Source organism: Corticium candelabrum, chromosome 5, assembly GCF_963422355.1.
Source record: "Corticium candelabrum chromosome 5, ooCorCand1.1, whole genome shotgun sequence".
In the NCBI taxonomy this organism is placed as follows: domain Eukaryota; kingdom Metazoa; phylum Porifera; class Homoscleromorpha; order Homosclerophorida; family Plakinidae; genus Corticium; species Corticium candelabrum.
The window spans coordinates 7,313,402-7,340,456 of record NC_085089.1 but is presented as its reverse complement, the minus strand read 5'-3'; the positions used below and the strand labels follow the sequence as shown (position 1 = coordinate 7,340,456).

General features: G+C 42.9%; 8 protein-coding genes across 13 annotated transcripts; 3 read left to right on the top strand and 5 right to left on the bottom strand.

Moving 5' to 3' along the window:
- Positions 1-57: 57 nt before the first annotated feature.
- LOC134180593 (interaptin-like) lies at positions 58-3,547 on the bottom strand. The gene is made up of 11 exons (XM_062647774.1): positions 3,490-3,547; positions 3,231-3,418; positions 1,688-3,157; positions 1,513-1,620; positions 1,362-1,450; positions 1,216-1,294; positions 1,094-1,162; positions 957-1,037; positions 811-899; positions 621-747; positions 58-559 (listed from the first exon to the last, which is right to left on the bottom strand). Exons 2-11 carry the CDS (start codon positions 3,354-3,356, stop codon positions 260-262), a joined length of 2,538 nt encoding a protein of 845 aa, XP_062503758.1. The 5' UTR covers positions 3,357-3,418; positions 3,490-3,547; the 3' UTR covers positions 58-259.
- A 5-nt stretch (positions 3,548-3,552) lies between these two features.
- On the top strand, positions 3,553-4,996 carry LOC134179666 (acyl-coenzyme A thioesterase 8-like). The gene is made up of 4 exons (XM_062646602.1): positions 3,553-3,616; positions 4,049-4,559; positions 4,616-4,870; positions 4,927-4,996. Exons 1-4 carry the CDS (start codon positions 3,553-3,555, stop codon positions 4,994-4,996), a joined length of 900 nt encoding a protein of 299 aa, XP_062502586.1.
- Positions 3,559-14,803, top strand: LOC134180594 (hapless 2-like). 6 transcript variants are annotated; one of them, XM_062647780.1, is made up of 15 exons: positions 7,607-7,699; positions 7,840-7,929; positions 8,008-8,123; positions 8,261-8,355; positions 9,394-9,543; positions 9,629-9,759; positions 10,313-10,490; positions 10,562-10,729; positions 10,793-10,923; positions 10,985-11,027; positions 11,083-11,273; positions 11,328-11,439; positions 11,504-11,639; positions 13,818-14,226; positions 14,291-14,803. In XM_062647780.1, exons 3-15 carry the CDS (start codon positions 8,078-8,080, stop codon positions 14,508-14,510), a joined length of 2,010 nt encoding a protein of 669 aa, XP_062503764.1. In that variant the 5' UTR covers positions 7,607-7,699; positions 7,840-7,929; positions 8,008-8,077; the 3' UTR covers positions 14,511-14,803. The 6 variants fall into 6 exon arrangements, with proteins under 6 accessions (XP_062503760.1, XP_062503764.1, XP_062503762.1 ...); XM_062647778.1 differs by having other exon boundaries at positions 8,218-8,355; XM_062647779.1 differs by lacking the exon at positions 7,607-7,699 and adding an exon at positions 7,735-7,748 and having other exon boundaries at positions 8,218-8,355.
- On the bottom strand, positions 4,878-7,611 carry LOC134180595 (RNA polymerase II-associated factor 1 homolog). Its single transcript, XM_062647782.1, has 13 exons — positions 7,511-7,611; positions 7,403-7,456; positions 7,253-7,345; positions 7,060-7,178; positions 6,812-6,989; positions 6,645-6,750; positions 6,508-6,576; positions 6,350-6,453; positions 6,169-6,285; positions 6,035-6,101; positions 5,904-5,965; positions 5,736-5,841; positions 4,878-5,289 (listed from the first exon to the last, which is right to left on the bottom strand). Exons 1-13 carry the CDS (start codon positions 7,564-7,566, stop codon positions 5,047-5,049), a joined length of 1,374 nt encoding a protein of 457 aa, XP_062503766.1. The 5' UTR covers positions 7,567-7,611; the 3' UTR covers positions 4,878-5,046.
- A 604-nt stretch (positions 14,804-15,407) lies between the features above and the next one.
- On the bottom strand, positions 15,408-16,925 carry LOC134180186 (uncharacterized). Its single transcript, XM_062647282.1, has one exon. The coding sequence runs from the start codon at positions 16,862-16,864 to the stop codon at positions 15,635-15,637; it is 1,230 nt and encodes a 409-aa protein (XP_062503266.1). The 5' UTR covers positions 16,865-16,925; the 3' UTR covers positions 15,408-15,634.
- A 1,180-nt stretch (positions 16,926-18,105) lies between these two features.
- On the bottom strand, positions 18,106-19,888 carry LOC134179665 (hapless 2-like). The gene is made up of 8 exons (XM_062646601.1): positions 19,712-19,888; positions 19,499-19,642; positions 19,305-19,430; positions 19,098-19,237; positions 18,867-19,038; positions 18,619-18,786; positions 18,330-18,559; positions 18,106-18,272 (listed from the first exon to the last, which is right to left on the bottom strand). The coding sequence occupies exons 1-7, from the start codon at positions 19,886-19,888 to the stop codon at positions 18,410-18,412; spliced, it is 1,077 nt and encodes a 358-aa protein (XP_062502585.1). The 3' UTR covers positions 18,106-18,272; positions 18,330-18,409.
- A 90-nt stretch (positions 19,889-19,978) lies between these two features.
- Positions 19,979-24,559, top strand: LOC134179664 (hapless 2-like). Its single transcript, XM_062646600.1, has 16 exons — positions 19,979-20,207; positions 20,351-20,491; positions 21,201-21,571; positions 21,635-21,809; positions 21,879-22,007; positions 22,093-22,226; positions 22,286-22,328; positions 22,389-22,570; positions 22,630-22,741; positions 22,807-22,942; positions 23,004-23,107; positions 23,168-23,463; positions 23,515-23,848; positions 23,902-23,994; positions 24,150-24,245; positions 24,302-24,559. Exons 1-16 carry the CDS (start codon positions 19,995-19,997, stop codon positions 24,470-24,472), a joined length of 2,730 nt encoding a protein of 909 aa, XP_062502584.1. The 5' UTR covers positions 19,979-19,994; the 3' UTR covers positions 24,473-24,559.
- Positions 24,478-26,988, bottom strand: LOC134179965 (BRISC and BRCA1-A complex member 2-like). Its single transcript, XM_062647009.1, has 11 exons — positions 26,850-26,988; positions 26,669-26,748; positions 26,510-26,607; positions 26,238-26,432; positions 26,108-26,179; positions 25,934-26,034; positions 25,759-25,864; positions 25,632-25,702; positions 24,914-24,996; positions 24,679-24,832; positions 24,478-24,617 (listed from the first exon to the last, which is right to left on the bottom strand). The coding sequence occupies exons 1-11, from the start codon at positions 26,963-26,965 to the stop codon at positions 24,554-24,556; spliced, it is 1,140 nt and encodes a 379-aa protein (XP_062502993.1). The 5' UTR covers positions 26,966-26,988; the 3' UTR covers positions 24,478-24,553.
- Positions 26,989-27,055: the final 67 nt, after the last annotated feature.

Genomic DNA, 27,055 nt, shown 5'->3' with positions numbered 1-27,055 from the left:
CGTAAAGTCCAATCACGTGACCTATCAGCAAGTAGGACATCATCTGCAGGAAGTCTACTCTATTAATTTAATTACTTCAATAAACAACTCAATTAACCAATCCATGTTTAAATGTTGGATTTGCTGAATAAGCAATATGTAGACTAATTTCAGAGAATACAAATATGCTAAAATTGCGTAGAAATGTAGTTTTGATCCAAAATCCATCATTTAATAGTGAAAATATTATAAAATACGTTTTGCCTATTATGATTATTGATCACGAGAGAAAAGACGACATTCTCCTTGGCTTAGCCATGTTTGAATGTGGCACAGTATGATTAAATGATTGGTCAAGTTGAGTTACATCAAACACAAGGCTGCCCGATGCAAGAGTTGGTGTAACAGAAGGATGGTGTTTGACAAGCCGATGTATGATATAACGGCTGTTGTTTTCTCCGTGTTTCTTGTTATATCGTTTTTCATACTGTTCCAATTGACTTAAAACGACTGGCAATTGTGAAAGAAGTGAACGCACTTGTCCTTCCAGCCGTTCATTTTCCTTCTTCAATTCATCAGCCTGTCAATACATCAAACAACGACTGAGAACAGACTATACTCATCAACAACAATCTTCTTACATCAGACTGAAGGCGTGTAAAAATCTGACGTTTTTCATTACAATCACAATTTACTTCTTCAAGCTCCTGCTTTATTCTCATTATATCTTCTTGCAACCTCAACAACTTATGACTTGGTTTCAGTTCCCTGCAGTTTGTATCAAACCATCAATAAGTGGTGATCTCAAAGGTACAGTCTTCACCCTCTAACCTTCGAGCGATCAGAGCCTTTTGTCTTGATATTTCTTTCTCGGTTTCTGAACGTTTCTTAGGAAAAGCTTTCGCAAGCTTGTCTACTACCTGAAGTAAAACAAAAATCAGAAATTCCCTTATTATGCACAAGGTCTAGCCACTTACAGCCTCCATCTGGGCAACTTGTAGTGGAAGAGAAAGCAAAGCTTCTTCTCTGGTTTGAATAGATGAACGAAGATCATCAATCTTAGACCAAATAGATATTAATCACAAAGTATCATATTTTATTATGTTCACACAACCTCTTTCCGTCTTTGTGTCAAATCTTCAACTTCAGACTTGAGACGCTCATCTTCTTGATTAAGCTCCAGCTAAAAGATGTTTCAATCAGACACAATTGTTCTACCAACAACAATTCACAAACCAAGATTTCATCATAATGGCTTGTGTTCAAGTTTTGTAGTTTCTCCTCCCATGCTGCAGTGTCCTCTTGTAGCTGTCTTCTAAAACAAAGGTCATGCACTCATGAATTCTTGAGTTATATAAGTATTCCTCTAAAACAACATATACGTTAATTGTTTGTGTTCATTTTCTAGGTCAGCCATTGTCTGCGTAAGTGCATCTTGTTCTGCTTGTGTTGCAGCTTTGAAATCTTCCAGCTAAACAAAGACATCCAATGTTCAGTTCTAAAAACCAGAACTATATATTAACAGTATTATACTTCTTTCCATAACTTGGCTTTTGACTCTTCAGCATTTACAAACATCTTTTCAAGCTTCTGTTCTATTTCAGCTTTGTCACATAGCAAACACTGCTCCCTTTCATGTAACTGCCAAAAGGCAAAAGTCCAATTTACTACTACAACCACCTAATTGTCAAGCAACAGAGAAGATAACCTTTGAGAAGACATTCACATCAGTTGATTTGTGTATTTCTGGTTGAGAATTCGTTAGTGCAGTGTCATTGACAACTTGACTTTGCATTACAGTCAGACAGCCTGCAGCATTTTCTTCTAGTCGCACAACCTTTTCTACTGACTGATGAGATATAGGGCCCATATGAGTAGCCTGTATATTGTGCTCATCATTTACAGCTAACAGACAAGTTCTGCTTGAACTCGAAAGAGAAGCTCTTTGAGTCAACTGAGCACTAGTTGTTGCAGATGAACTTTCTGACATGCCATGACTATCAAGTAAATAGCCACCTCCACTAAGAGATGATTCAGGTATCTCAACCTTATCCATAATTCCATTCTGATATTGTTCAATATCAGAAGCATCTGATGAAACAGTGAGCGTCAACTCTGAATCACCATCCTGTTCAGCTCCACTTAGAGTCTCTTCAGTCTGTGAATCATCTTTTTGTTCCCCACTAATATTCTCTTCAATTATGTCTAACTGACTACCACTTCCTCCACTTAGCAGTCGTGATCTGGTAGCTGGAACACGATTCCAAGATCGCTGTTGAAGAGATCCTGCAAAGTCTCTAGTCACTATGGCATCTTCATCACTCTCTTTGTCTTCAGAAGGTATGAGCTCTTCCAAAGGAAGAGAGCTTGAGTCATTGTTCCTACCTGAATTTGCTAGAACCACAATTTCGTATTGGTGCTGTGGAATAGCATGAAACTGTTCTCTAGAGAATGTATTGTATGAACCATCTGAGGGAGCAATGGTGTTCATTTCTGTTTCAGTCTGAGGTGGCTGCTTTTGAGCAGCATGAACTGTAAGCTGGTTTTCAATTTCTTCTTCATCTTGGGGCATTGCAACTGCAGTGTGTTGATCTTGACTAAGACTATCATTGTGAAAACTAGCTTCAGGTGTTGGCCAACCAGACGAAAGATGATGAACCGAACCATTTGCAGCATGAGGAGGTACGAGCCACATTGGATAATACTGAGCATATCCCATCAATGAAGGATATGACATTCCATGCTGATGATGGTAATAGCTATACCCAGATGCAGGAGCAGCAGCAGCAACATTTGAATAACTCATTTCATATAAATCTGACTCAATGCCACCATTATGAAGATGACTATAGTTCTCTTGACTTTGTCCATATGCATTGTTTTCATAAGAATAAGAATGTTGACTATGTAAACTAGTAGGATAATCAGGATTACAACCAGAGGGAACCAATCTTTCTTTAACACATGAAAGTCTTGACGAATAGCTATCATCCGACAGTTGTCCCATGTTGCTGCTGGAATATCCACATTGTGAACTATCAGACATGCTTCTTTGACTGTCGCCAGAGTCGCCATTCTCTGATTCAGCCTTACTAGACAACTCGTCCAGAATTTCACTCAAGTTTGGACTACTAGTCCTCGACTGATCAGCAAAATACTTAGCAACAATTGAATTATGCTATACAAAAATAACATAACAGTAACCAATAGTGTAATAATCTATAGTATTGTTATTAGTTGTTAGAAGTAACCTTGACTTCAGTCATGATTTCTGTCTGTCTATCAAAACTCAACAATTTCACGAAAAGTCGAGGCGGTTTTTGTAGAGCATCGAAATTGTCCTCCAACGCATCTCTCAAGCCAACCAGTTTCTTCATTGTATCCTAGCTTTCTTTGAGTTTACGTCTAGCTATAGAGAGAGACCTAGATGTGTACGCTTCTGGATAGAAAAACGCCAATACAGTATTTGGAGCGCCCAGTATTTATGACAACTGTGAATTACGTGATTACCTGCGTCTTCCGACTGCTGTTTACCCGCTTGTTCATACCAACGCTCATGCGCAGTAGCACAACATGGAACGTGTCGCCGCCGCCCATGACGAGCACTTGTTAGCGGATACTGTGTTGAGAATAGAAGGTAAGCAAATCGCGCAGCTCATAGAATGTTCTTCGATTTCGTTGTTCTTGCTGTGAGAGCGTTGAAACCGCCGCATGAGAAGATAGTCAACAAAATGGGAGAAGAAAGTGATATGTGATTGTTTAGACGATCACTTTCTTCTCCCATTTTGTTGATGTATGTAATGATGTGTAGAAGGAGGTTGACTGTTGTAACAGTTCTGTGAACCATGGAGTTTTAATTTGTGATAGTTCACTTATTTTGCATTTTGGACGTGGAGTTCCAAGTCAAACTGATTAATTAATTATATTAATATATTAATTAAGGTGCGCAAACTGTATTATTTTTTTATTATTATTAAATATCTTATGCACGTCATGTGCATGTACACAGAAATCTACTAATCAATTGAGGCGGAAGAGCTACCCAAGTTGCCTTTGTTTCATTGTATAGAACTCGACAAAGACTTATATCGTGGCCATCACGTGGTACCTCCAGGTAGTATCAAGGTTACGAGAATTTATGGTGGTCGACTTGTCGGCCAGGCTTTGGAGGCAGCAACCCGAACCGTTGCTACCACACTGCTTGCCAATTCTGTTCACACGTATTTTGTGAGGCCGGGAGATCTGTCTATTCCTGTGATATACAGAGTGCTCCGTCTACGAGATGGACAGAGCTTTGCAACTCGTTCTGTTCTGGCATCGCAGCGTGGCAGACCAATAGCCATTGTGATGGCTTCGTTTCATATTCACGAGCCATCATCATTCGAACATCAACATCCAATGCCGGCCGTTCCCCCACCAGAGTCGTTGGACTCGACAGAAGTTTGCTTGAACGAAGTTCTACCAGAAGCAACCGAAGCAGCTATCGATGAAATTAAGATGACAGCTTCGGAAGCGTTGTATGCCTCTCCGTTTGTTACAAAGAAATGCCCTGTGCACGACACAGGAGTGAAAGAAGCAAGGTGCATTACAACGAGGGACATTGCGCCCACAGCTGTGTATCTATGTTGCTTTATAGGATGTTGATGTGGTTGAAGTTGCGCGACCCTATTCCTTCTAGCCACATCTCCCATCATTTGTGTTTGCTAGCGTTTATGTCCGATGCTTGGATTTTGCCAACTGCCGTCATTCCGCACACTCAATTCCAACTTGGCATGATGACATCCCTAGACCATACATTGTGGTTCCATTGCCCTGTACGAGCAGACGAGTGGTTACTGTACGATACATACAGCCCAAAAGCTGTGAACAATCGAGCTCTAATAACGGGAAGGTCAGTGTCCACAGTGAATTTCCTGTTACATCTTTGTTCTATATGGAGTGTGATAGGCTGTACAAGCGTGATGGTACTCTGGCTGTGACTGTCGTACAAGAGGGACTGATCAGATCTAAGCTCTAAGACTAGCAAGAGATAGAGTTTATTTTGTTGATTTACAGTTGATGTATGAATTAAGATTCGTCTGAACTATCGTCACCGAATATGTCTGAAACGTTTACGGCTGTTTTGCTCAGTTTCGTGTCACCGTCCTGGTCTTCGTCTTCGTCTTCATCGTCACTGCTTCCGAACACATCGGCAATGTCGGCCTTCTGCTGAGCGGCGATCGCAAACTCGTGTTCTTCCTCCTCCTCGACACTTTCCTCCTGTTTCTCTTCCTCTACTACAGGAGGTTCAAGCTGTGCCAGTCGTAGCTCCTACAACACAGTGTTGTTATAGACTCTAGTTCCAAGTGCGTGTTTTACCTCACTAGTTGTCATGGTTGTCATTTGGCATGCTCGTTTGCCAACCAGCCTGACATGAACTCATGCATACAACACCATAGACATGCATTCTGTCTGCCAGCCATTAGTTGAGCCAAGCATATGTCCCTCTGTTTGTCTATCAGTTTGTCCATCACTTGTTTGTCTGTCCATGAAATATATTCTCATAAATCAGAACTACCAGCTAAATCACAAATTTAAAAGTCTAAACGCATCTGTCCTGTCTCTCTCTGACAGTACATTTTCTCAACATCAAACGTACATGCACAATTTACAAAAATCTAATTGCAAGCCTGTTTGCTGCCTGCGTATCCAAAAAGTATACAACTAGGCTGACCACGACGTCACAATTAACTTTCACTTTATTTACAAGAGCCAACCTGATTTGCAAGTTCATCTGGTTCCATCTCTCTGTGTTTCACAGCTAGGAACGTTGACCTATTTCCTGTAGTTCCTTTCTTGGCACGGCGCTTGCTCAATCGAACTCTTAATAATTTAACGACATTGTAACATAAACGTGGCAACTCACACATGTACGGACTACTAACCTTGTCTCAAGCTCATCATAGAACACTCCCTCACCATCTCGAAGAATGAAAAAGTAATTTTCCTAATAATTATACACAAAACCATGTTTTATGAAAATTACAAATTACGATTTGAATTTAATGGATCATACTTCATATCCCTTGGACAGTTTGTTCTTTACTGTCCAGTTGTACTCTCTAACCATTTTATATTCGTATCTGGTTGCAAAATATTAAACTGATTGACCGATAGAGCAACAACATCTGTCTGATGTTTCCGACTTACTCTTCTGATGGTGTATATTCGAGGCCCTCTTCGGCATCTCTCTTTCTCTTTTTCTTTGTCTCAGTGGTCGGTTGAAAGTAGCCAACAAATTGCTCGCCCTCGTCATCCACCATTCCTCTGTAGACAACAAAGAACACTGATATAGTATACTATATAGTACCTACTGTAACCAAATTTCGACCTTATCATCGCTTGTGACATTTCGTCTCCTTGGTCTCTTTCTCCTCGATCGATGACAGCAGGATCCGTGTCGAATATGACTTGAGCAAAAGGAAATTTCCACATCTAAGTATCAAAACAATAAATCAAAATGGATGAATGAGAGATTGCTGTACACACATCGAAGTCTGGAAAGAGAGGCAAGACTTCCTTTGCAGTCACGCCCGGTTTGCTGTGATGCTTCAAGACCTGAAATGTGGCAGGTCTTAGACTACGACAAACACAAATAATGAAATTTGAATCCTAAAATCACTGACCGGCTTTTTGGCAGCTTCAAATGTTGCTTCGATCGCTTCCATCTGGCTCTCTCTGTCCTTGTAAACGTCTTTTTCTTGAAACAATTTCTTTACATTGTAGCCAACCCTAATGCATTATTCAAAGCAATCGTTATGTCAGTGGCTCGTACACAGGTAGCATAGCTCACTTAGTCTCTAAGTTCTCGCTGCTTGTCTGGAAGCGATTGTACTCGGTGGATATGTACTCTGTTTTGCGAAGCCAAGAAACGTTTTTTGCATGTTGACGCGATCGCTTTTTCTCAGGCTGAGGCACGACTTCATCTTCCACAAGATGAGCATCCGCCTCATCTAGACCATCGGAAGAATCTAGGGCAGAATATATTAACTTTATTTGCATGTAAAGTCAATTGATTCGACGCCTCGTGTTAACCCTTACTTTGGACCCTCCTGTATATGTCAGGATCGATGAGATCGATAGGAAGGCCAAGATCAGTCTCAGTCAACAGTTCGTGTTGGAAATTTCTTTCCAGAGAAGTAGCATTGTATTGCACAAATCTGGACAATTGGACTCCATCATATACATTGTATGTCTGCTCGAATTTCTCGCAGACTACTGTACATGTAGCTACCTGTTTGTCTCAAATGGATAGGACAGAAATTTGGGATCAAATGGGATGTCCGGTAGCGTGTTGTTATATTTGATGCGACATACCAAGTCCGACCTGTCATTTTGTGCTCATTTAGTGTTCGAATTTCTAATTTATTAAAGGAAATTCTACCTGCTGCTTCCTTTTGATGGTGTGCGATGGTGTCCTTGACCTCGTGAGCGACTCCTTTGCAAGTCAGCATTGAAACCAATCAAACAGAATGCTCATAATCCAACATACCCTTCACTGCTCTGCTTCCCCTGACGCTGCTGTTCACCTATTACAGGAGGAGCCATGTTCTTGCTCTACATATCCCGGATAAGTTCTTTATTTTGACCGGAAATAGCAGAGGAAGAAGAGGAGGGAAATGGTCTGACTAGAGTAGTGACTACGTGAGACAATGTGAACGATAACATACATGTTTTGCAGGTATTTGTACTGTACGTTTACAACTGTAAAGACTCAGTGCAGCTAGAAAGTAGACTATGCCACTAGATATCTAGAAGAAACAGATTGATGATTCAAAGAACGTAAAATTAAATCTAGTAACCATGAATTTATTGTATTAGGAAAACGTCGTCGTATGCATTGGACAACAAACTGCAATAAATTTGTGACGTCATAAATAGCCATTGTGGTTGCTATTTAAATCATCTATCGTGAGATTGCCAGAATGATATGCCAAGTGTTGATTTTTACTCTTGTTTTGCTTGCTTTTACACATGGAACATTCTTAGGGAAGAGCAAGATTATGAAATGTCGTGACGTTGGTGACAATTCCGATCCTGTCAATGGAGATGGCAGTTCATGCCAACAGAAGCTTGTTGTCACAGTCACAGTCAGATCTGGACAGGTACTGTTAAAGCTTTATTTAATTAATTTTAATTATTAAATTAAAAAATGAAACATACATTGACTTATTATCAATTTTGCTGTCGTACGAACAGGGCAATACAGAGGCACTACATGCTGATGTGAAGTCTGTCTTAGATGAAAAGGAAATTGCAAAACCACTCAAGAAGCCATTCCGTATCTTTCTGGAGAAAACACCTGTTGATATATCATATCCACTAGTGTATGAAAAGGTATTATTATGAGACACTATCTATATAGCAACTGCAATCAGTTTTAGTTATCGAGGGTGTGATGTACTATTGCTAACAGTTACAGTTCAAAAATTGTGCTGCTTACTTGTCTTAATGCTAATCAATTGATTCGCACGTGCCGTGTGTGTGTGTGTGTGTGTGTGTGTGTGTGTGTGTGTGTGTGTGTGTGTGTGTGTGTGTGTGTGTGTGTGTGATGCATTATCTAATATGTGTACATTAATTGCAGCTGCATGTATTGTTAGACCAATTTCTTAATTGAAAAACAGTAACAACTTGTTGGGATACTGCTCCATGTTCTATTTATATAATATACTCTAGTAGCTGCATGCATGCAGGCCCAGATCCAGATGGGGATTTAAGGGGGTTACAAGGGGTAACACCCCCTCTTTTCCAATAGGCGTGGTTCACCACTGATAAAAGGAAGAGTATGTGTAGTCTTGGACCCAGACGTATAGTAAGAGGAAAATTTGTATGTGGTGGCTGCATGCTGCCGTTGCGCACATGATCTGGTCAGATTGCAATAACGTTCTGCTTTTGCTACCTCATTGAACATTCTAGACTATGGACACTAAAAGTACAGTGGCCATTTCCGTACTTATCGGCTCAATCAGTCAATCAGCGCTCCTGATTTGTAATTTTGCTACAGGTGATTGCATTATTTCACATACATGCATACTATAGTCAGCCTAGCAGATTAGTATAGTTAAATGCAATAATAATTTCATTAGAAGAGATAAAATTAGTTAATCTTTACGATAAATTAGTTAATGCTTTATGACTGCTAGCAGATCAACCCCCTCTTTTGAATATTCGTGGATCCAGGTCTGCACGAATATCTGATTTAATGAAAAATGAAATTTTGAAACAAATTTGATTCTCTGTAGTTACATAAAATATTTACATTAGTCAGCATCTAGATAACACAATGCAAGGCTTTGTTGGCAACTTTAATACTTAATTATTAGTATAGAGTCACAAAGTTTGTAGTAATAATTGATTGTGGTTTCACGGCTATAGAGTGTGCCAAGCAAATATTATGAGGAGTCGAGAAAGATTGGATGGAAGGGTGGCTTTCGAGTCAACGAATGTGATGACAACTGGAATTCTGGTAGTCCATCATGTAAGTTTGCATACGACAAAGATGGCGAAAAGATATGGGCCAGTCAGGTACGTATCAAATATCTCTAATCACTTTTTGTTAGTACTGAAACTTTAGCTTGTGTAAGTGCTGAAGTACAGTTTGCTTGTGTAGGGATACTGTTGTGTGTGTACGAATGATATGTCGAGTGGGGCGAAGGACTGGTACATGAGAGGTCGCAAGGGTACTTGCAGTTGGTTTGACTCTCGGACGACATCACACTGCTTGAGATTTGGACAGCTTTGGTATGCTGTGTGTATAATACGATTCAGACACAGACTTTCTTTGCAGCTGTAACTTGTGTATTAGTAAACTGGTTCTGCTAGGCATAGAACGATTGTGAACTTGTGAGAATTCAAGCAACTGCAAAATTGCACTAATAAGTCTGATTTTTAACCTTATCCAATTTATTTATTTTTGTGTTACTTACACACATAACAAATATTTGCATTTTGAGCACTCTCAATTAATGATAGAATAGAACGGCTTTTGTCACTGTGTGGTATATTGATGGTACACACACACACACACACACACACACACACACACACACACACACACACACACACACACACACACACACACACACACACACACACACACACACACACACACACACACCACACACACACACACACACACACACACACACACACACACACACACACACACACCACACACACCACACACACACACACACACACACACACACACACACACACACACACACACACACACACACTCACACACACAACAGCTGTTTGAAAATGCACATTATGTGTTTGTGTTTGTTGTTAGGTACAATGGATTCCGACTCTTGCCACCAATTTTGGACTTTAACATAACATTAAAAATACTTTCCTATGAAGGCATCAAGTTTGATCCTACTCTCAGAGTTTACAAGCACACGTGGTCTCGTCCAAAACAAATTATTCTCTCTCCTTCATTCCCTCATGGTGACACAACAGATCCTAGAGTAAGCTTTCATCACTACTACAGCAAATAGCATCGATGTCTAGTGTTTGTGGTGGTTCAACTTGTGTTTAGGTAATCGGCCAGTATTTGGGTGATCTTTTACCATCACAACAATTTACAGATCTGACCTATAGATATCTATTTGTGCCATCGTTGTATGATCCATATGGCAGTCGGTTAAATGGCAGCAACAAACTCCATTTAAATCCGACCCAGTTTCGTAAACATCAACTAGTCAGGGTGAGGCTATGAGATACATTATCAAGTTGACAGGATACCATTGTCTGTATACTGTCTGTATAGAATGGAATGCATGACTGGATGCTTGTTGAAAAGCATCTGGTCGATTTTTCTGGATTGACTTGCAATCGTGTCGGCATGTACTACGAAGGATTTGCAAAGCAGCCTGGAAAATGTCGTCGTAAAATGAACAGGTGAAGTCATAAACGTTCATATACAAATTCAACAGATTGTTGTTGTTAAAATTGTTTTCAGCTGCAATGAAATAACTCTTGAGTCATTGTGGACTCACGACAACGTCTGTAAAAATTTAAGATATTGTCTAGTATTCCCACCTGACTTGGTTGTTACAGCTGTTGCGTAATGCGCGTCGAACTGGAAAGTATTTTGTTGAGAATTTTGGCACCTACAGTCGACGATATGACGAGAACTTCTTGCGTGATCCCGGATCACTAGTAAGTCTTTCTCTGGAGTCACCAGCCATACACCAGAGTGTCATAGTGATGGACATTTCAGCGGATGACATCCATTTTGTTTACAATGTGTAAGAAAAACAACAGGAAACGTGATAGTATGGAATGATGTGCCTATGTCCTAGTGCCACGGGAAAGATTGTTGAAGCATATGTGGAAGACTTTGCTGCCTTATCAAAGGATGGCAAACTGATGGTGAATGTTCACAACACTGGTCAGGTTGCGTCGGATTTTCCGGTATACGGACTACATGAGGTTGCTCGTGTTTGAAAGGTTTGTGATTTGGTTGTCTGTCTGATAGGTTGCAGTCGACCAATGCTCACCGGGTATTGCTGATGTCCCGGCTCAGACAAGAACAATCGAAGCTAATCAAGTCCTACAATATGTGTTTAACGTATGGCATCACATCTCTCTAGCCACAAACAACTCCTGCACAGGTATAGATGGAACGATAGCCTCTCCGTGCGCCAAGTCGGCTTCTTTCCCAAGTCAACTTCCTGTAGTTTTTGCCTAGAATGATAGATTTTGAGCCTATAGACACAACTGCAAGCGCACTCTAGTGAAGCGCGAAAAATATCTATCCAAGTGAGTATGAGCCAGTTTCCTAGAACCCAACGCCTGGCATACTAAAACAAGTCGCCTGGGCTAAAATCGCCCGCCGCCTGGGCTAAAACCGCCCGCCGCCTGGGATAAAACCGCCCGCCGCCTGGGCTAAAATAGCCCGCCGCCTGGGCTAAAACCGCCCGCCGCCTGGGCTAAAACCGCCCGCCGCCTGGGCTAAAATAGCCCGCCGCCTGGGTTAGAATCGCCCGCCCCGCAGGGCTAAAACCACCCGCCGCCTGGCCTCTAATACCCCATTCACACGAGCACAGTTGCAAACTGAGCCGAGCCGAGCTGAGCTAGTAAAGCGAGCCAGCTCTTGTTCACACGACGTGTACAGTAGCGAGCCAGCCGCTATAGTAGGCGTGTTCCTTGGTGCGCACGCTAGCTATGCTGTTTGTCGAGGCACTCGCGCTACTATGACTATGGAGCAAGTTGATCGCTCTTACTTTTCGCTGACGATAGAGCAGTCTAATTTGAACCTGGATGCTGTCCTTACCCCACAATTCAATGAGGTACAAGGTTTCCTGCTCTGACCACGCCATTTCGTATCTAGTGAGCATGCGTGGCCGTCAGCCTGGCTTGGCCCGCATTCACACGACGATTTGAAGCCGCGCTGACCCGGGCCAACCCGTGCTGGCACGGCAAGTTGAGTTGGGCCAGGCCAGCACGGCTCGGCCCGCATTCACACGACGATTTCATTCAGCGCTGGCCCGGTTAGGAGAGCAGACCTGCCAACCTAGCAGAATCAAAATGCGTGAGTTTGCAGGAAAAAATGCGGGAGAATGCGGGAGTCTAACAATTTTTGACACGCCTACAATAGCTTTAATATCAATAAATTAAATCGTAGTAAGTGTTAAATAATATATAAACAGTACACTTAGATAAGCGAAGTGCAACAAATGTAAAACACAGAACTTGTAGGTACTATACTGCCTATAAATAAATATAAGCCTAGACTAAATATAAGAACGAGATATACACATTCTCGCTGCTATAGTTGGGATGTTCTAGATTTTATTGTTTTGTGGCCTTCTTCGCTCGCTTTTCCAGCAGTAGACAACTGATGTTACTCCTTGGTACACCCAGCCCCTCCCCTTTCCACTTCCGGGCAGTTTTGCCTGACTCCTAGGTCAATGTTGGACCTAGAGACTCTGATTGTGACTAAGTATGTATGAAAGAGCCGGTTGGAAAGAGGAGCTGGCACATAGACAATGATATCAAGTATGTATTCATTAATTCATTAATTAAGTGTACATTTGTATGGTTACACAAAACAGGCACGCCCACCAATGGTCAGAATGCGGGAGATTTGATGCCAAATGCGAGTAGGCGGGAGAAGGGTCGCAAATGCGGGAGAGTTGGCAGCTCTAGGAGAGCTCGTGTGAATAGGGTATAAGACCGCCCGCCGCCCGGGCTAAAACCACCTGCCGCAGGGGCTAAAATCGCCCGTCGCCCGGCTTATATGAAATCGGCGGCCCTGTTTTTTAATTAATCAGCGTTATACTGTACTGAGCCCTGTTATATTTCCGCAATTGCACAGAACTGCCCGGCTTACTAACCGCAGACGTCCAGTTAGTATGACCTGCATGGTTGTCCGGGAAGTTGAAACGGAACGACAGTTAATCTAACAAGCCGGACTCTCATGCGCTCACATTCACAATAGAGCCCGACAGGTTATCAATCCGGATGCAACAAGAGCATCAAATATCCTATGGTCAAAATAAAACAACTTTCGTGGCACTATATACTTTATATTCAGTATGCATGTATACCACTATATTACACACGTTGAGAAGCGGGTACTCTCCTAAAACCGTAATTTTTGGAGCAAATTACAGTTTACGAAATAACATGCAGTCTAGAGAATGAGCATATCACCTAGATATATATCGCAAATGGAGCTATATATTGTCTAGAATCATGCATGTAGTGTTTTTCCTACAGTAAGTTTAACATAATTTAGTTTCGGGTCTGTGTTACTCAATGTTAACAGTCACTGGTTGTATGTTTAGTATCACTGCAAGATAAGACGGGCAAGAAACAAGACAGCGTCGTCGTCAAGTTTACAACGTTCATGGCTTGTTTCTGTGCCGGACATTGTCCGTGCAAGTGCGACGTATCATGCGAAGTGGTGATCGAGACGCCAAAATTTAACGCGACCTCGTCGGACAAAACCTGCGATATTGCCATCTACTGCACACTGGAAAGAATCCTCGACTTCATCGACAGGTTCACCTCGACAGTGTGGGGTATGGGAGTGTTCGTAATCGGCACTCTCTTACTCATGGGAATGTTGAAGATGTGTATTGAAAGGACCTACTTTCAGCACACCGATATCGACAGCATAGTACTAGACATTATTTCAGGAAACAAGAAAAAACAAAACGACAAGAAACAGAAAGGCGGCAAAAAGCTAGAGAAGTATATGTCATTGACTCCGTCAGTCATCGGTGTCGGTGTGCGACATTGTCGTTTATATTCCTAGAGAGGAAGTGAAAACTGAGATGAAGTTTGCGTTGGGTGCTTGCTTCTTTATCTATTTGCCGTTGCTGCCGTTGCTGTGGGCGGGAGTAAGAATGTATAGGATATGGCAACTGAAGCGAAGTATTGCCAGAGAAACGGCAAAGCAGCAACGTCGGTCCGAGTGGCTAATGCACAAGCTGCATCAAATAGCAGGAGGACCAAACAAAGCTATGGGATATTGAACGTATTGCAGGTCAGACCATTTACTATGACCAAATGTGAACTAGCATCTAGACATTAATTACGACATTGTCGTTGATTTGCTACTACTGGTTTCATACCAGCTTGTCGTGCTTTCGTCTGAGGCACTGTTTGTTGTGTAACTTTCTTCTGTACTTGCACTTTCACCTTGGTGTCCTTCGTCTTCGGACGCCGCAAGATCTTCGAACAACTCGAGTTCTTCAAGGACTGTAGCTCGTGCGCGGCGCAGCTTCTTCTGTTCGTCGAGAAGGCGAGCCTTTTGACGAGCCGACCATCGCTTAATGCACCACATTATGGGTAGGAGAGGGAGAAAGGCGATGGCTAAGATACCCAACAGCACGCGACGCGTTTTGTTTTTTTGTTTTTTGCTAATAAATCAAAACGATTTGGCATTGTGTTTTCAGTAGGCATTAACTAATGTATCCGTCACTTGCATGTGTTGTAACAATGTCTGTCTGTCTGTCTGTCTGTCTGTCTGTCTGTCTGTCTGTCTGTCATCATATATTTTCGAACACAAGACTATATTAAATTTCAGCAAATTAGTAAGTACTTAAGTTCAAATGTACCTTGGCCATAATCTACACACTATACACTTCACTAAGAATGAGCTATAAACTACAATCATGTCTGTCTGTCTGTCTGTCTGTCTGTCTGTCTGTCTGTGTGTGTGTGTGTGTGTGTGTGTGTGTGTGTGTGTGTGTGTGTGTGTGTGTGTGTCTGTCTGTCTGTCTGTCTGTCTGTCTGTCTGTCTGTCTGTCTCTGTCTGTCTGTCTGTCTGTCATGATCATAAATCACTAGTGCAATGTGTTGTAACAATGTCTGTCTGTCTGCCTGTCTGTCTGTCTGTCTGTCTGTCTGTCTGTCTGTCTGTCTGTCTGTCTCTGTATGTCTGTCTGTCATGATCATAAATCACTAGTGGAATGTGTTGTAACAATGTCTGTCTGTCTGTCTGTCTGTCTGTCTGTCTGTCTATCCTCATATATTTCAAACATGAACACTACTACAGGCTAATGAAGAGAAGGTGAGTTTAAGCAGGCTCTATGCGGCCACTACAACTATACTGCTATCTATACCTAATGTATGTAAAATTGTGTGACAAAGTCATCTACAGTGTTACAACTATTAAAGGTAAGAATAGAAATTTTTTTGCTATTGTCTTTGCATTGCACCGCTGTAGTGTTATTGAAAACCGCTTTCGCCAAAAGCACATAAACTCATTGCAGTTATTGTTGCCAGCATCATCACATGATCGGCGAGATAGTTCCTGTAGATACTTTGTGGCTTCTTCACCCCAGCGACCAAAGTGTTCCATGACGAGGGGAACAAATCTCATTGAAGACATTCCAGCGAGCTTTAGCTCACTGTATTTTTTTGTCTTCCTGTCCTCTCTTCTTGCTGCTGCTGCCCCGTCTTTCTCAGCAGCCTGACTCACAATGTCCGATGCCCATGGATGTGAAAGGGCTACATCTAGTTCCACATTGGCACCAGAGCCAACATCAAAGACAGCGATGTCCGGTCTGTTGTTGCTATCATTGTATCTGTCCCTCGGTTCCTTTTTGTGGTGAATCTGCAGCTGCCGCAAACAGTCATCCCATTCACTTACTATCGAATCGTGTGACCAAACAGGCCCACCACCCTTCTTACAAGTCAGCAAGTGGTATCCCATTTCGTCTAATGCAGTTCCACAATCACACTGCTCAATCCATCTGACAGCCGGCAAAGATAGACCCAATCTCAGCAAACACGCCAAACGGAATTCGTAAGGTGAGAGTGCGAATTTTGCTGATTCTGGAATCGTGTTAAGCCAGGAGCCAGCACCTTTTCCACCTAGAGAGCGAAGGCGAGCCGCATCTCTGGGCGAAGCAGTGTTTTCTACCATGTGGGCAGTAGCAAAAGACATGTGTTGACGAGTTAATTTTTGTTGTAGTCTCTTAGTGTCCTCTAGCAAGTCAGTAAAAATCTTGCCAGGAGGAATTGCTCGAAGTAACTCGGATCTAATAGAACCATCTGCACCATCTCCAAAAATGATTTCATTAATTTGATTCTCCATAGCTGGGAATCGAATCGGTAATGTCGACAGTGCATTAGCCCAGCTAGATATAAAGGCTATTTGACATATCTCTGTAATGGATGTCATCCCAAAACCTCCATTTTTAATCGGTAGTGTCGCTTGAAACCACCTGTCGTTTGGAATTGGACCACAGTTCAGTATTTTTGAAAATGACTCTCTTGTCAGATGATCATGCAGTGAAGCTGCTTCGATGAGGTACTTTGGTGCTACTGACCTTGCCAAGTGTGTCATTCTAGGAACATGGCAATGCCTAAGTAAAAGCATCGCACTCTGTGGATCCTCAAGCTCGACCAGTTGGTCACACAAAAGGTTTCCAGAGTCAGCAAATGATGAACAGTCTGTCTGTCTGTCTGTCTGTCTGTCTGTCTGTCTGTCTGTCTCTGTCTGCCTGCCTGCCTTGTCATTGCTGTTGTTGTTGTTGTTTGTGAGTGTGCATGTGTGACAGCTGCATGCTTACTTTTCAACAGACAGAACATTTCCGTCTTCGTCTACTTTCTCACTCAGCTCAACCTTTTTAGCTTGCCGCCTGCGCTTGACAATCCCGTATATTTTCATTGCCAAAATTGTGATAAAGAAGGCGACTAAAACATAGATATACACTTGAAACCTCTTTAGAAGACCCATCAAATCAAAGCCACTGTCGTCGTCGTTTGAAGGAGGTGGTTGCTTGCATGATAGTGTGCTGTTGACATCACACTAGAATAGAAATCGTGTGCGTCTCTCGTCTTATGAATTTTACTCCTCTGTACTAACCACATTTCCACATACTCCAAAATCAAAACAGGTGCCTGTGGTGGCAAACTGTACAGCCTTTACGTCCATGAGCTCCCCGGTAGAGGCACCTCGAAGGTAGACTACAAATAGATGACATAAACAAGTGTCATGTGTTGCGCGTGTGTGTGCGTGCGTGTGCATGTGTGTGTGTGTGTGTGTGTGTGTGTGTGTGTGTGTGTGTGTGTGTGTGTGTGTGTGTGTGTGTGTGTGTGTGTGTGTGTGTGTGTGTGTGTGTGTGTGTGCGCGCGCGCGCGTGCGTGCGTTAGTTATGCCCAGAAATTGCACACTCTCAAATCATCTATGACAGTTTGTGGGAGCTGCTTGAGTGTACCTTTACATGAGCTGCTTGTGCCCTCGTAATCATAGGCGAACAAATTAAACTTTCTCGTAGTGGTTTGTCCAGCATCTACACTGAATACCTGTGCCGGTATGTCACCGATTGCACGAGTGCAGGCTCCCACCGACAGCTGCAAAATACGAGCATATACAACGTATTCGAATAACAATTGTATTCAGCAGGATCAACAGTCTAGAGTATCCTCACAGTGTAGTCTGACTGAACCTTCCCTGTGTTTTGTACCATCACATTGAGTTCACCATCATTGGAAAGAGCTTCGAAGTCACCCACATAAGCTTCCACAATCTTTGCTGGTGCCCTTTTGTAACAACGCATTTTACTTAATTTGAAGATGTGGCCATCGAGCAGTCATTTGTAAACGACATACCAGTTGTAGATAAATGTGACGTCATCAGCATCTAGCCATAGATTGACGATGCTGTTGTGTGTGCGGTCAAGGTAGTACTGCAGCAGAGGTTTCTCATTTGTCACTTCTTCTGACAAGAATGGACCAAAACCTGAAGGAAAATATCTGGGAGAAATATCCTTGTCCACACGTTGCTGGCACAACGTTTTCATTTGATTCATTTTCATTACTTGAACAACAAGAAAACTGACCTTGTCCTCCGCCCACAAGTGATACGGCTGATTTCGAAAACAGCTGGACCAAGATGTAAATTACAATGCACAAATGCCTTTCAATCATCAAAATCTTGCCTTCCTTTCTTATCATAGCATCGGTTTTCTTGAAATTTGAATGCCTCATAAGAGACACCGATCTTGTTGCACTTGCTGCCAGTGAAGTCAAACATTGATTTGTCAATAAACAGCCACTCTTTAGACCCAGCCTAAGAGGAATAGTCTTAGAACCAATCAAGACTTGATCGTTAATTAAAGAGACACACACGTCTTGCATAGCTTTAAAATGAGCACTACTCGTATATGTGACATTATTAATGGTATCCGTGTGATCCGCCTCCCCATAAGTCTGATCACTGGGAATGAGTAGAAACTTCTGAGACAAATCGTGGAGTTTTTCAGGAATGTCCAAGTCTCCAATCCATTTGGCTCGAACCTAGCAGAGACTTATTAGTCTGCAATATTGCGCTTGCACGTACCTGGACTATGTGCATGATACACTGGTGTGTAGATTACTTTTCCATCTGGACTGGTCAATGCAGGAACCGATGGACTGATCTGAAAGGTGGAGACTTTATTCCACGTGGCATGCTCTGTCTTACCATGCCACATATTTCTGCCCCTCTTCAGTATCTCTACTGTGATGTCAAAAACAAGTGAGGGCGTGAGAACTTCATACACGCCATACCTACAAGCAAGACATTGTCTCAACACTTTTCTCATCATTGGTCGAGTCATCTAGTGTACCAGAGTTGGTCAAAGCGCATGCAGAAAGCTGACTTTTGTTTCGTCCAGAAGTCGCACACCACGTCGGGATTGCGTAAGTAGTGTCCACGCTTGGTAGTACGACCGAAGACTCCTTTCCAGTAACAACGACAGCAATAGCCCTGCATGAACAGTTTGAAAGAAAAAAATTAAGACTCATGCAGTCATACTAGAGCACACATCTTATACTTGAGAGTACATAATCCTCGCGCCAGTCTTCAGTCTTTGGTATCCGCAAGTTACCTTGCTTCTCTTCCACTCATCATCACAGCTACCAGTCTTTATGTGTTTCTCCCACGGTTTGCTATTCACCATCTGTACACATGCACTGACGCCAGTCTAGTGTTCGTTCCAACGCTGTTAATCGCGAAATACGCCGGTACCTTACGCAAATTGAAGACCGGGTAGTGGATGAGCACTTTCGACTTGCTGAGAATAACTTGGAACGGTTTCGCAACTTGTAGCAGTTGACCCGTTGCCGGGTCTTTGACGGCATTCACTGTAGCGTACAGCCTCTCTGTTCTATTCTGAGGGAAAATTAACACGCAGCGGTTATATCTATAGCGTATTAACCTGCCATAAAATCCTACGTCTACCTGTTCGTTGTGAATGGCTATCGTTACAATGACGCCCCTCGACGTGCACTGCTCGTCTCCGGTACCGTCGTTGGCGCATTCTTTCAACTGCGCTTTGGCCAACACCACCGACTCGCTCGGAACCGAAAAACGCACCACAATCACGGTAACCAACCAGACGAGGTGAGACGCCGCCATTGCTTGCATCGATTCAGTTAGTTAATTTTCTATGACGTCATAATTTTGAAAGAGGAATATCAACAGCAACATCTCGCCTCACTGCCTCTAGCTACAGTAGTCAACCATGAGGTCAAACTACTCGGTGCTTTTCATTGCGTTGCTAGCGATGTCGCGGCGGTTTACGACCGTCAGGTCGTCGACCGTGCTAGCCAAGAGTAACATGTTGATATGTCGGAACGACGGCAGTGTCAGTAACGTTGGAGACACCAAAGAGCTGCTACAGAGCCAAAAGTGCAAAAAGAAATTGATAGTCACGCTTGCCGTCGAAAGCAATCAGGTCGAAAGAAACCGTTCGGAATACTGAATACGGCGTACCAGACCCGTGTAGACTCGTCTAGCGCCAATTTGGAGGCCAATTTTTAAATTGGCGCTATACGGTCTGGGAGGTCGAGGCTACTTTTGGTTATTGTTGTTGCGTAGGGGAAATCGGAACAAATACACGCCGTTGTCGACAGCGTCACGGAAGAGGGGATGTACGATAAAATCAAGCTGAAGAAACCGTTTCGCATTCAAGTGACAAAGAGCAGCACTCGAGTCAAGTACCCGCTGACCTACCGTGGGGTAAGGCAAACATGTGGCGTTTAATACAACGACGGAAACAATGAAATGGCAGCTAGTACCGTACATATTGTTGGTATTGTGTTGTGAAAATGATAGGGTGCCTTTCCATTCAGTACTAGAAATTGTGACTGGATTGTTGGTGATTGCACCGCTGAAAGGCTTTAGTTAATAATAGGACACTATATATATATATATATATATATATATATATTAATTTTTTAAATTATTTTTATTTTTACGTACATACACTAGTGCTTGCAATGCTTCATGAAGGTTTCAAACCATAGGCGTCGGAACGAAGGGCACAAAGAACGCCATGGCCCTCCATGCACGTATAGTTTCCTGCCTCACCGCATTATACTGCCAACTGCAGTAAACCATACCGTATTTCTTCGATTAACGCTGCGCGGCGTTTATTCGAGGGCGGCGTTTATTTGTTAACGTAACGCCTTTCTAACAGTATCCGGCTGTAGTGTAAAGACACTTTTGCTGGGCTAGATATCTAAGATTTCATTGAAATGAGGCGTCCATTTGAGGGCAGCGTTTATATTTTATCTGTACTCTCAGTTGCGGCGTTTAATTAATAGAGGGCGGCGTTTAATCGAAGAAATACGGTAATTTAATTATGTTGCACAAGATTGTAATGTTTGGCCCTCCAAATTTCGACAACTTCCTGCGCCTATGGTTAACCATTTCTATTTGTATGTAGAGGGTCAACCATCAGCCCTATGAAACTATTGTGAAAAAGCGTCACCCTGCGCCGTGCTGCGGTACCGCTATATATGACCGCTGCACAGAAGGTTGGTTTGATGGCAGCAATGCGTGTCCTTGGTGGTACCACGTCAACGAGACGGAGCATCACCGCTCTCCGCCTTACACAAAGCAAAAGAAGGACCCGGAGACCGGAGCCAACCGAGCGAAAGTCTGGGCAAGTCAGGGCTTTTGCTGTGTGTGCGAATGGGCCGAGAAGCACGACAGAATCAAACCTCACGCACGCGGAGGTCGTTCATGTACTTGGTACATACACACGTGGGTGAGACACCAAGCGTACGCTCACTGCCTCGCGTTTGACCCACTGTGGTAAGATACATCGTTCCAATAGTGTAACATTGTTAGTTTTTAAAAAAAGTTTGTTGGACGCAGGGACCGCGTGTACGAAATACATCCTCCCTATCCGACATTCTCTGTCAACGTGTCAGTGACGGAGGTCGACCGCATTGTCCGAACGTTCGAAAACTACACTAGAATGACGTGGAAGAACGTCGGATACTTCATGCTTTCGCCCAGAAATCTGAAGGGAGTGACAGCACAAGGCAGGGTAAGGTGTATGTGGTTATAGCGTGCGCGGGTCAGCGTTCAATGTGTTGGTGTATGAGAGCTTGTTTAGGTGCATGGTGAGTACGTTGGTGACCTGCAAGTGTCTAGACAGCTACAGAAACTGGGAAACAAGTACCTGGTGTGGCCAGAGTGGTACTTGCTTGACAAAAATCAAGGCAGTCAGCAAGACTGGATAGCGGTGAGGGTTATAAACGGCTGTACGACGTGCCCAAAAATCGCAGGCTCAATTATGCCTCAAAGTAAAAGTGCTTTCTATTTTTCAGGCTGGACACAACGAGTGGCTTATCTTAGACAAATACCTTTTCGATTTCCGTGGAGAAACGTGCAATAAGATTGGGGTGAGCTTCTCTGGCTTTAAGTTTGGTCAGAACACAAAATGCAGGAGGAAAAAAGGAAGGTACTAGAGCTGCCTGTTACAACAGACGGTTGTTATACTTTAAAATGTGGACTTTCCAGCTGTCTGGATGCCCAGCCTGTACATTTTCTGGAAGAGGCGAGAGTAGGCTTCAGGATCGTGTCTTGAACAAATCACTACTTGAGATCATGCCCTTTTGTATAGAATGAACGCAAGTCTAGACGAGGATCTCCCTATTTCTTGGACTTCTACGGCAATTTTGTCGGTTCTGAGCTTCATGGAAAGTATCGAGAACCGGGAGAACTAGAATTCCAGCCACAAGAAAATTACAACAGTATCATTGTTCTGACCCTTGATGCCACAGACATCGCTCTTGTTTACAACAGGTCACAAGGTCCATATACAAATGCATGCACTACTTCAATAGAGCAAACTGTAATTGCAGAAGTCCGGGACGACTGGTCGAAGCCCATGCTGAAGATTTCGAGGCTTTGTCAAAGAGTGGAATGATCAGTGTCATAGTCCTAAACACAGGGCAAGTGGCCTCTGATTATACGGCAAGGTTTTTCTTTGTGTATATGTATTCTCTCAGTCTCACAACCCATTTTGTGTCCCACAACAGGTGACCGTCAGTGGGTGTTCGTCGGGTATTGGTATAGTTCCATCCAAAAAGGCAACGATAGACCCCGGATTAACAAAAGTATTTGAATTCGAACTGGAGCAGTACTACTTAAAAGGGGGTCTAGGTCTATGCACAGGTGAGGTCTTGTGTTTATTCCGACAAGTATGGCACTTTCACTGGCAAATGCTGCATGTCAGTGTCACTCTATGACGTCAAGTTTGTCAAGTTGGATTCAATGACTGTCAACTTCACCACATTCGCGCCTTGCTTCTGTCCAAGAACATGCAACTGTTCGGCCGGAGTAATGTATTTGATGCAGTACAAGCCAAATCGTACATAATTTTTTCATTGTCTACTACAGTGCACTCGTGACCTGATAGACTGTGCAAATATCACAGACATTGCACCTAGAACTAACTCATCGATGGGATGGGCATGGCTCGGCAATGCACTGTCCAAAGTTTGGAGTGCCATTAAAGGCGTCTTCAGTTCTCTATGGTCAGGTCTGTTGACTCTGATCGGCACTCTACTGCTCCTTGGTATGATCAAAGTAGCAATAGGCGTGTGTATGAAAGCAAGTAAAGGTCTCGAGTCTGATGGAGGACCGGCTCAACAAGATGAAGTAGTAAAAACAAAAGAAGTGGTCGCTGGAAAAACGTAGTCTAATTGCTTAAAATATGGGCTCTAGATGATTTGTCTTGTGTTTAGAGGGATCAGTAGCTGGTTGCTGACCGTGAAGCAAAACCGTAATATTGCTCTACTAAAGGGAATGTTTTACTTTGTGTACTGTCCCTTTATACCCTGTTTTGTCATCGTTCGACATGTCATAGCACAAATTACCACCAAAAAAGAGCTGAGAAAAGAAAGGAAAGAAAGGAAAATGAAAGAACTGGTAAACGAACTTTCACTAGATAAAGAGGACGACGAAGACAGTGACAGCAGTGAAACAGATACCAGTATTGTCGTGAGAGAAGAATTAAAGGAACTAGACTATGGCCTGTCGGATGAATACTCAATGTCAGAGGTCGAGACAAGCGATGAGGTATCAGTTGAGATAGTGACGTTTTAGTGTCACCAACCGTGTCTGTGTTGCAGCCTCAAGACATCGACGAACTACTGGATTACAAATATCCAGTTTTCTTTAACTTTTGTAAAGTTAACAGTCAAGATCTTCATCCCGACCTTGAGGTACATTGCTCTCATACTTTGCCTCGGGTGGCCAGGCCTTCCAGCGTACGCGGGGCAGATAGACCCATCTTATCCGCCCCGCGTATGCTAAAGGTCTGGCCACGCGAGGCTATCTCACACTGTAGCACATTGTCAACGACTCATATACTACACAGAATCCAGGAAGAAGTTACAGCCTCTGTGGCCAACTGCAATCGACTTCTGACGTCGACGACTATCACATCTTCGACACATACAAATACAACAAACAGGTGTGACGTCCGATCTCTCGCAACTATGACAGACGTTTAGTCGTTTCCATCCCTAGATGATTCAAATCATAAACGGCAAAGTCGAGAAGCTAGACACGCCGATTGATCTCCCTGACTACAATCAGCTAATGGATACGGACACAACCTTGCAGTTTATAACCTACAAGCCACTGTTTCCTTGTTTGAACCGTCGGTATCAACGAGTTAAAAAAACTAAAGCCTCGTAATGACGGACTAAGTACAAACCGTATTTCCACAACTTTCAAAGTTGCGTCTTTAATTCATAAAACGCTAATATATACTCACAGCTAGAACGTCCCGTCACTCAATGACGAAGCTCTAAACGACGGTAATTGCTCTGCCAACGTAACCCTACGACAAAACCATTGTTACTCGATACAACAAGATGCATGCAGTGTTCACATCGGCTGACTTTGTTTTTTCCACTATGTCTTCGGCAGACATCCATGAGTCGTACCACGAATGATGCGACAGCATCACGTGGTATGGCTGGTTGTTGCGTTCGTGATATAGCGACTGCAACATGAACACAGGCGGATCTCGAGGAAACGAAATCGGAACGTTGACTAGAACAGACAGACAAAACGAAAGCCAGCAATTAAATAAATGACATTTGATGCACTCTGTAGTGTTAGACGTTAACACACCGTGAACTAGACACTGAAAGCCTTGGTAACTCAATATGAAAGTCATTTGGGTAAAACCTTCAGCATCGTATTCAATCAGTGAACTACAAAGCAAAGCAAAGTCTGAGACTCATGAACAAGACGTCAGTCACGTGTTTAGTGCCAGTGTTCAAAATTTCTTACTCACCAAGGTAAAGCCTTGGAGTCCCAAAGCGTGCATAAATTGATTGATGGCTCCTTTAATTATTTATTAATATTAATAAGCAGCAAGCTATGTTTAAGTCAGTGATTGCGTAACAGAATCTGCTGTAATTACTAGACTCTATTTAATCGTGTAGAACTAAAGAGCAAGAGAACTCCAAAATGAAGTAAGATTTACGTACTCGCACCTCTACTCTGTAAGCTCAAAGTGAACGGTAATTCAAACCAACCAATTGCCTTGCATGATACAAATGTCCTGAATACGTTCTGTCCGCTAGAGTGTCGCATTACAATACACACAGTGTAACCAAAGTTGCCACTCAACAGTAACAAGATTAGTTAGCTACACAAGTGTGATTGACTCTCAGAGACTACAAGCACCCCAGACGTAGCAAATTTTGCCAAACCTGGCGACTAGCTTTGAAACATTCAGTCGCCAGAGGAATGTTTTAGTCGCCATTGGCGAATTGGCAACCGCAATTTTGAACACTGACTGCTGTTTAATTAATCATGGTACGTACTTGTCACTGCACCTTACCTCCCAAAATGAGACAGAAAAACGGACACTAACTTCTTCCGTTTGTCGTAGGCATCGCTGACTTCCTTGAACTGTATCAAAATGCCAGATAGTTGTGTACATAGAGTATCGACATCTAGTTACATACCTTGTCTTCTAATCGTTTACAGACTTCTGGTACGTAGTCCATCAGACATGAACCATACTCGTCTCCCCACCGTGGTATTCTAAGGCTTGTGACCCCACTCAGTGCCCTACATGGACAGACACACACACACATATGCACATGCTTGCTACCGTACAGTTAAAGAGCCTTGCCTGACCTCTCAAGACGAGGAGAAAGCTTCAGTTTGGCAATAACATAAGCAGCGTCACTGCCGTGAAATGTCACTGCGAGTACAGCTTGATCGTCTCCTAGTGAAACCTACATGCATAGAATATTGAGTTATTATTATTGACTTTAGGGTGACAGGTTATCATCATGAAGTTAGACTCACGGGAGCTAGATAAGCAGGAAGAGATGAGAAAGCTACAGGAAGCTGAATGTATACTTTTATTCTCAAATTGTCCTGATACAACAACAGACAGTGATATACAAAATCGTCGTCGTAAGACTGACTGACACACCTCGCTGCCTTCTCGTCTCCTTACAAGTACATCGAATTGACTATAGTTAGCGCTCTTATCAAGAAACTCCGTGTTGAACTTGATGTGATCGATCTGCTCTGCTATGTGCAACTGATGGTCTCTGAAATGTTTCAACAGTTGATAGATGGCCAGCCGAAGGCCATCCTCGAGACTCGGATCCCATTCGGCTAACGACTAAGAAAGAAAACCGACAGACGACATCAAGCAAAACATCATGGCTGTCCTACATATGAGGAGACTCGGCAGCTCACCGGAATGTCTGATAAAACAGGACAAAAACTTGAATCACTCGAGTCTAAAATAATGTCTGGAGGAAGTTTGGAATGTTTAATATCAAATAAAACGTGCCCTTAACAATAAAAAGCAATTTTTAATATTAACTGCTGCCGCCAGGGCGCCATGATTGTTACATTTCAATATTGATCCACAATATGGAATTTTCAAGCAGAATCTGTCGCATTCACTCCGCTCCGACTGGTTTTCGATGTCTCTGTAGCAATATTTGAATCACAGTTTGTATAACGCCATCGATACTCTGTAGCTACAAGCATGAGGTGGATGACGATATTGATACCGGAAAAGGGACCTCACCCCGTATTGTAATCGCAAATTTCAATTTCTCCGCCTTGAATAAATCTGCTGCTGCCACAGAGAAGGTTTTCCACCAGCCCACGAAACGCAGGATGGAGCTTTTCTGGACCTGACATCGCGAGCTCTATTTACCTCGCAGCCGGACAGCTGGAAATCGAGGTCTTGAATGTATTTATAAAATGACCTTTATTTTAATAAGCAATTAA

What these genes read in the sequence shown, in the direction of transcription:
- LOC134179666 (XM_062646602.1), top strand. Translation starts at nt 3,553, where the DNA reads ATGGAACGTGTCGCCGCCGCCCATGACGAGCACTTGTTAGCGGATACT. An exon ending in TACTGTGTTGAGAATAGAAG is followed by an intron (nt 3,617 to 4,048) that starts GTAAGCAAATCG and finishes TTCATTGTATAG; the next exon opens with AACTCGACAAAGACTTATAT. An exon ending in ACAGGAGTGAAAGAAGCAAG is followed by an intron (nt 4,560 to 4,615) that starts GTGCATTACAAC and finishes GTTGCTTTATAG; the next exon opens with GATGTTGATGTGGTTGAAGT.
- LOC134180595 (XM_062647782.1), bottom strand. Translation starts at nt 7,566, where the DNA reads ATGGCTCCTCCTGTAATAGGTGAACAGCAGCGTCAGGGGAAGCAGAGC. An exon ending in CATATACAGGAGGGTCCAAA is followed by an intron (nt 6,990 to 7,059) that starts GTAAGGGTTAAC and finishes ATTCTGCCCTAG; the next exon opens with ATTCTTCCGATGGTCTAGAT. An exon ending in AGCGAGAACTTAGAGACTAA is followed by an intron (nt 6,751 to 6,811) that starts GTGAGCTATGCT and finishes ATAATGCATTAG; the next exon opens with GGTTGGCTACAATGTAAAGA.
- LOC134179664 (XM_062646600.1), top strand. Translation starts at nt 19,995, where the DNA reads ATGAGGTCAAACTACTCGGTGCTTTTCATTGCGTTGCTAGCGATGTCG. An exon ending in CTCGCGTTTGACCCACTGTG is followed by an intron (nt 21,572 to 21,634) that starts GTAAGATACATC and finishes TGTTGGACGCAG; the next exon opens with GGACCGCGTGTACGAAATAC. An exon ending in GTCAGCAAGACTGGATAGCG is followed by an intron (nt 22,008 to 22,092) that starts GTGAGGGTTATA and finishes TCTATTTTTCAG; the next exon opens with GCTGGACACAACGAGTGGCT.
- LOC134180593 (XM_062647774.1), bottom strand. Translation starts at nt 3,356, where the DNA reads ATGAAGAAACTGGTTGGCTTGAGAGATGCGTTGGAGGACAATTTCGAT. An exon ending in ATGTGAATGTCTTCTCAAAG is followed by an intron (nt 1,621 to 1,687) that starts GTTATCTTCTCT and finishes GCCTTTTGGCAG; the next exon opens with TTACATGAAAGGGAGCAGTG. An exon ending in AAGCCAAGTTATGGAAAGAA is followed by an intron (nt 1,451 to 1,512) that starts GTATAATACTGT and finishes GTCTTTGTTTAG; the next exon opens with CTGGAAGATTTCAAAGCTGC.
- LOC134180594 (XM_062647776.1), top strand. Translation starts at nt 7,944, where the DNA reads ATGATATGCCAAGTGTTGATTTTTACTCTTGTTTTGCTTGCTTTTACA. An exon ending in AAAAGATATGGGCCAGTCAG is followed by an intron (nt 9,544 to 9,628) that starts GTACGTATCAAA and finishes TTGCTTGTGTAG; the next exon opens with GGATACTGTTGTGTGTGTAC. An exon ending in ATCCATTTTGTTTACAATGT is followed by an intron (nt 11,274 to 11,327) that starts GTAAGAAAAACA and finishes CCTATGTCCTAG; the next exon opens with TGCCACGGGAAAGATTGTTG.
- LOC134179665 (XM_062646601.1), bottom strand. Translation starts at nt 19,888, where the DNA reads ATGGCGGCGTCTCACCTCGTCTGGTTGGTTACCGTGATTGTGGTGCGT. An exon ending in CGAGGATTATGTACTCTCAA is followed by an intron (nt 19,238 to 19,304) that starts GTATAAGATGTG and finishes CTGTTCATGCAG; the next exon opens with GGCTATTGCTGTCGTTGTTA. An exon ending in ATTTTAAAGCTATGCAAGAC is followed by an intron (nt 18,560 to 18,618) that starts GTGTGTGTCTCT and finishes TATTCCTCTTAG; the next exon opens with GCTGGGTCTAAAGAGTGGCT.
- LOC134180186 (XM_062647282.1), bottom strand. Translation starts at nt 16,864, where the DNA reads ATGCTTTTACTTAGGCATTGCCATGTTCCTAGAATGACACACTTGGCA.
- LOC134179965 (XM_062647009.1), bottom strand. Translation starts at nt 26,965, where the DNA reads ATGTCAGGTCCAGAAAAGCTCCATCCTGCGTTTCGTGGGCTGGTGGAA. An exon ending in GTAAACGATTAGAAGACAAG is followed by an intron (nt 25,703 to 25,758) that starts GTATGTAACTAG and finishes ATTTTGATACAG; the next exon opens with TTCAAGGAAGTCAGCGATGC. An exon ending in GACATAGTGGAAAAAACAAA is followed by an intron (nt 24,618 to 24,678) that starts GTCAGCCGATGT and finishes GTTTTGTCGTAG; the next exon opens with GGTTACGTTGGCAGAGCAAT.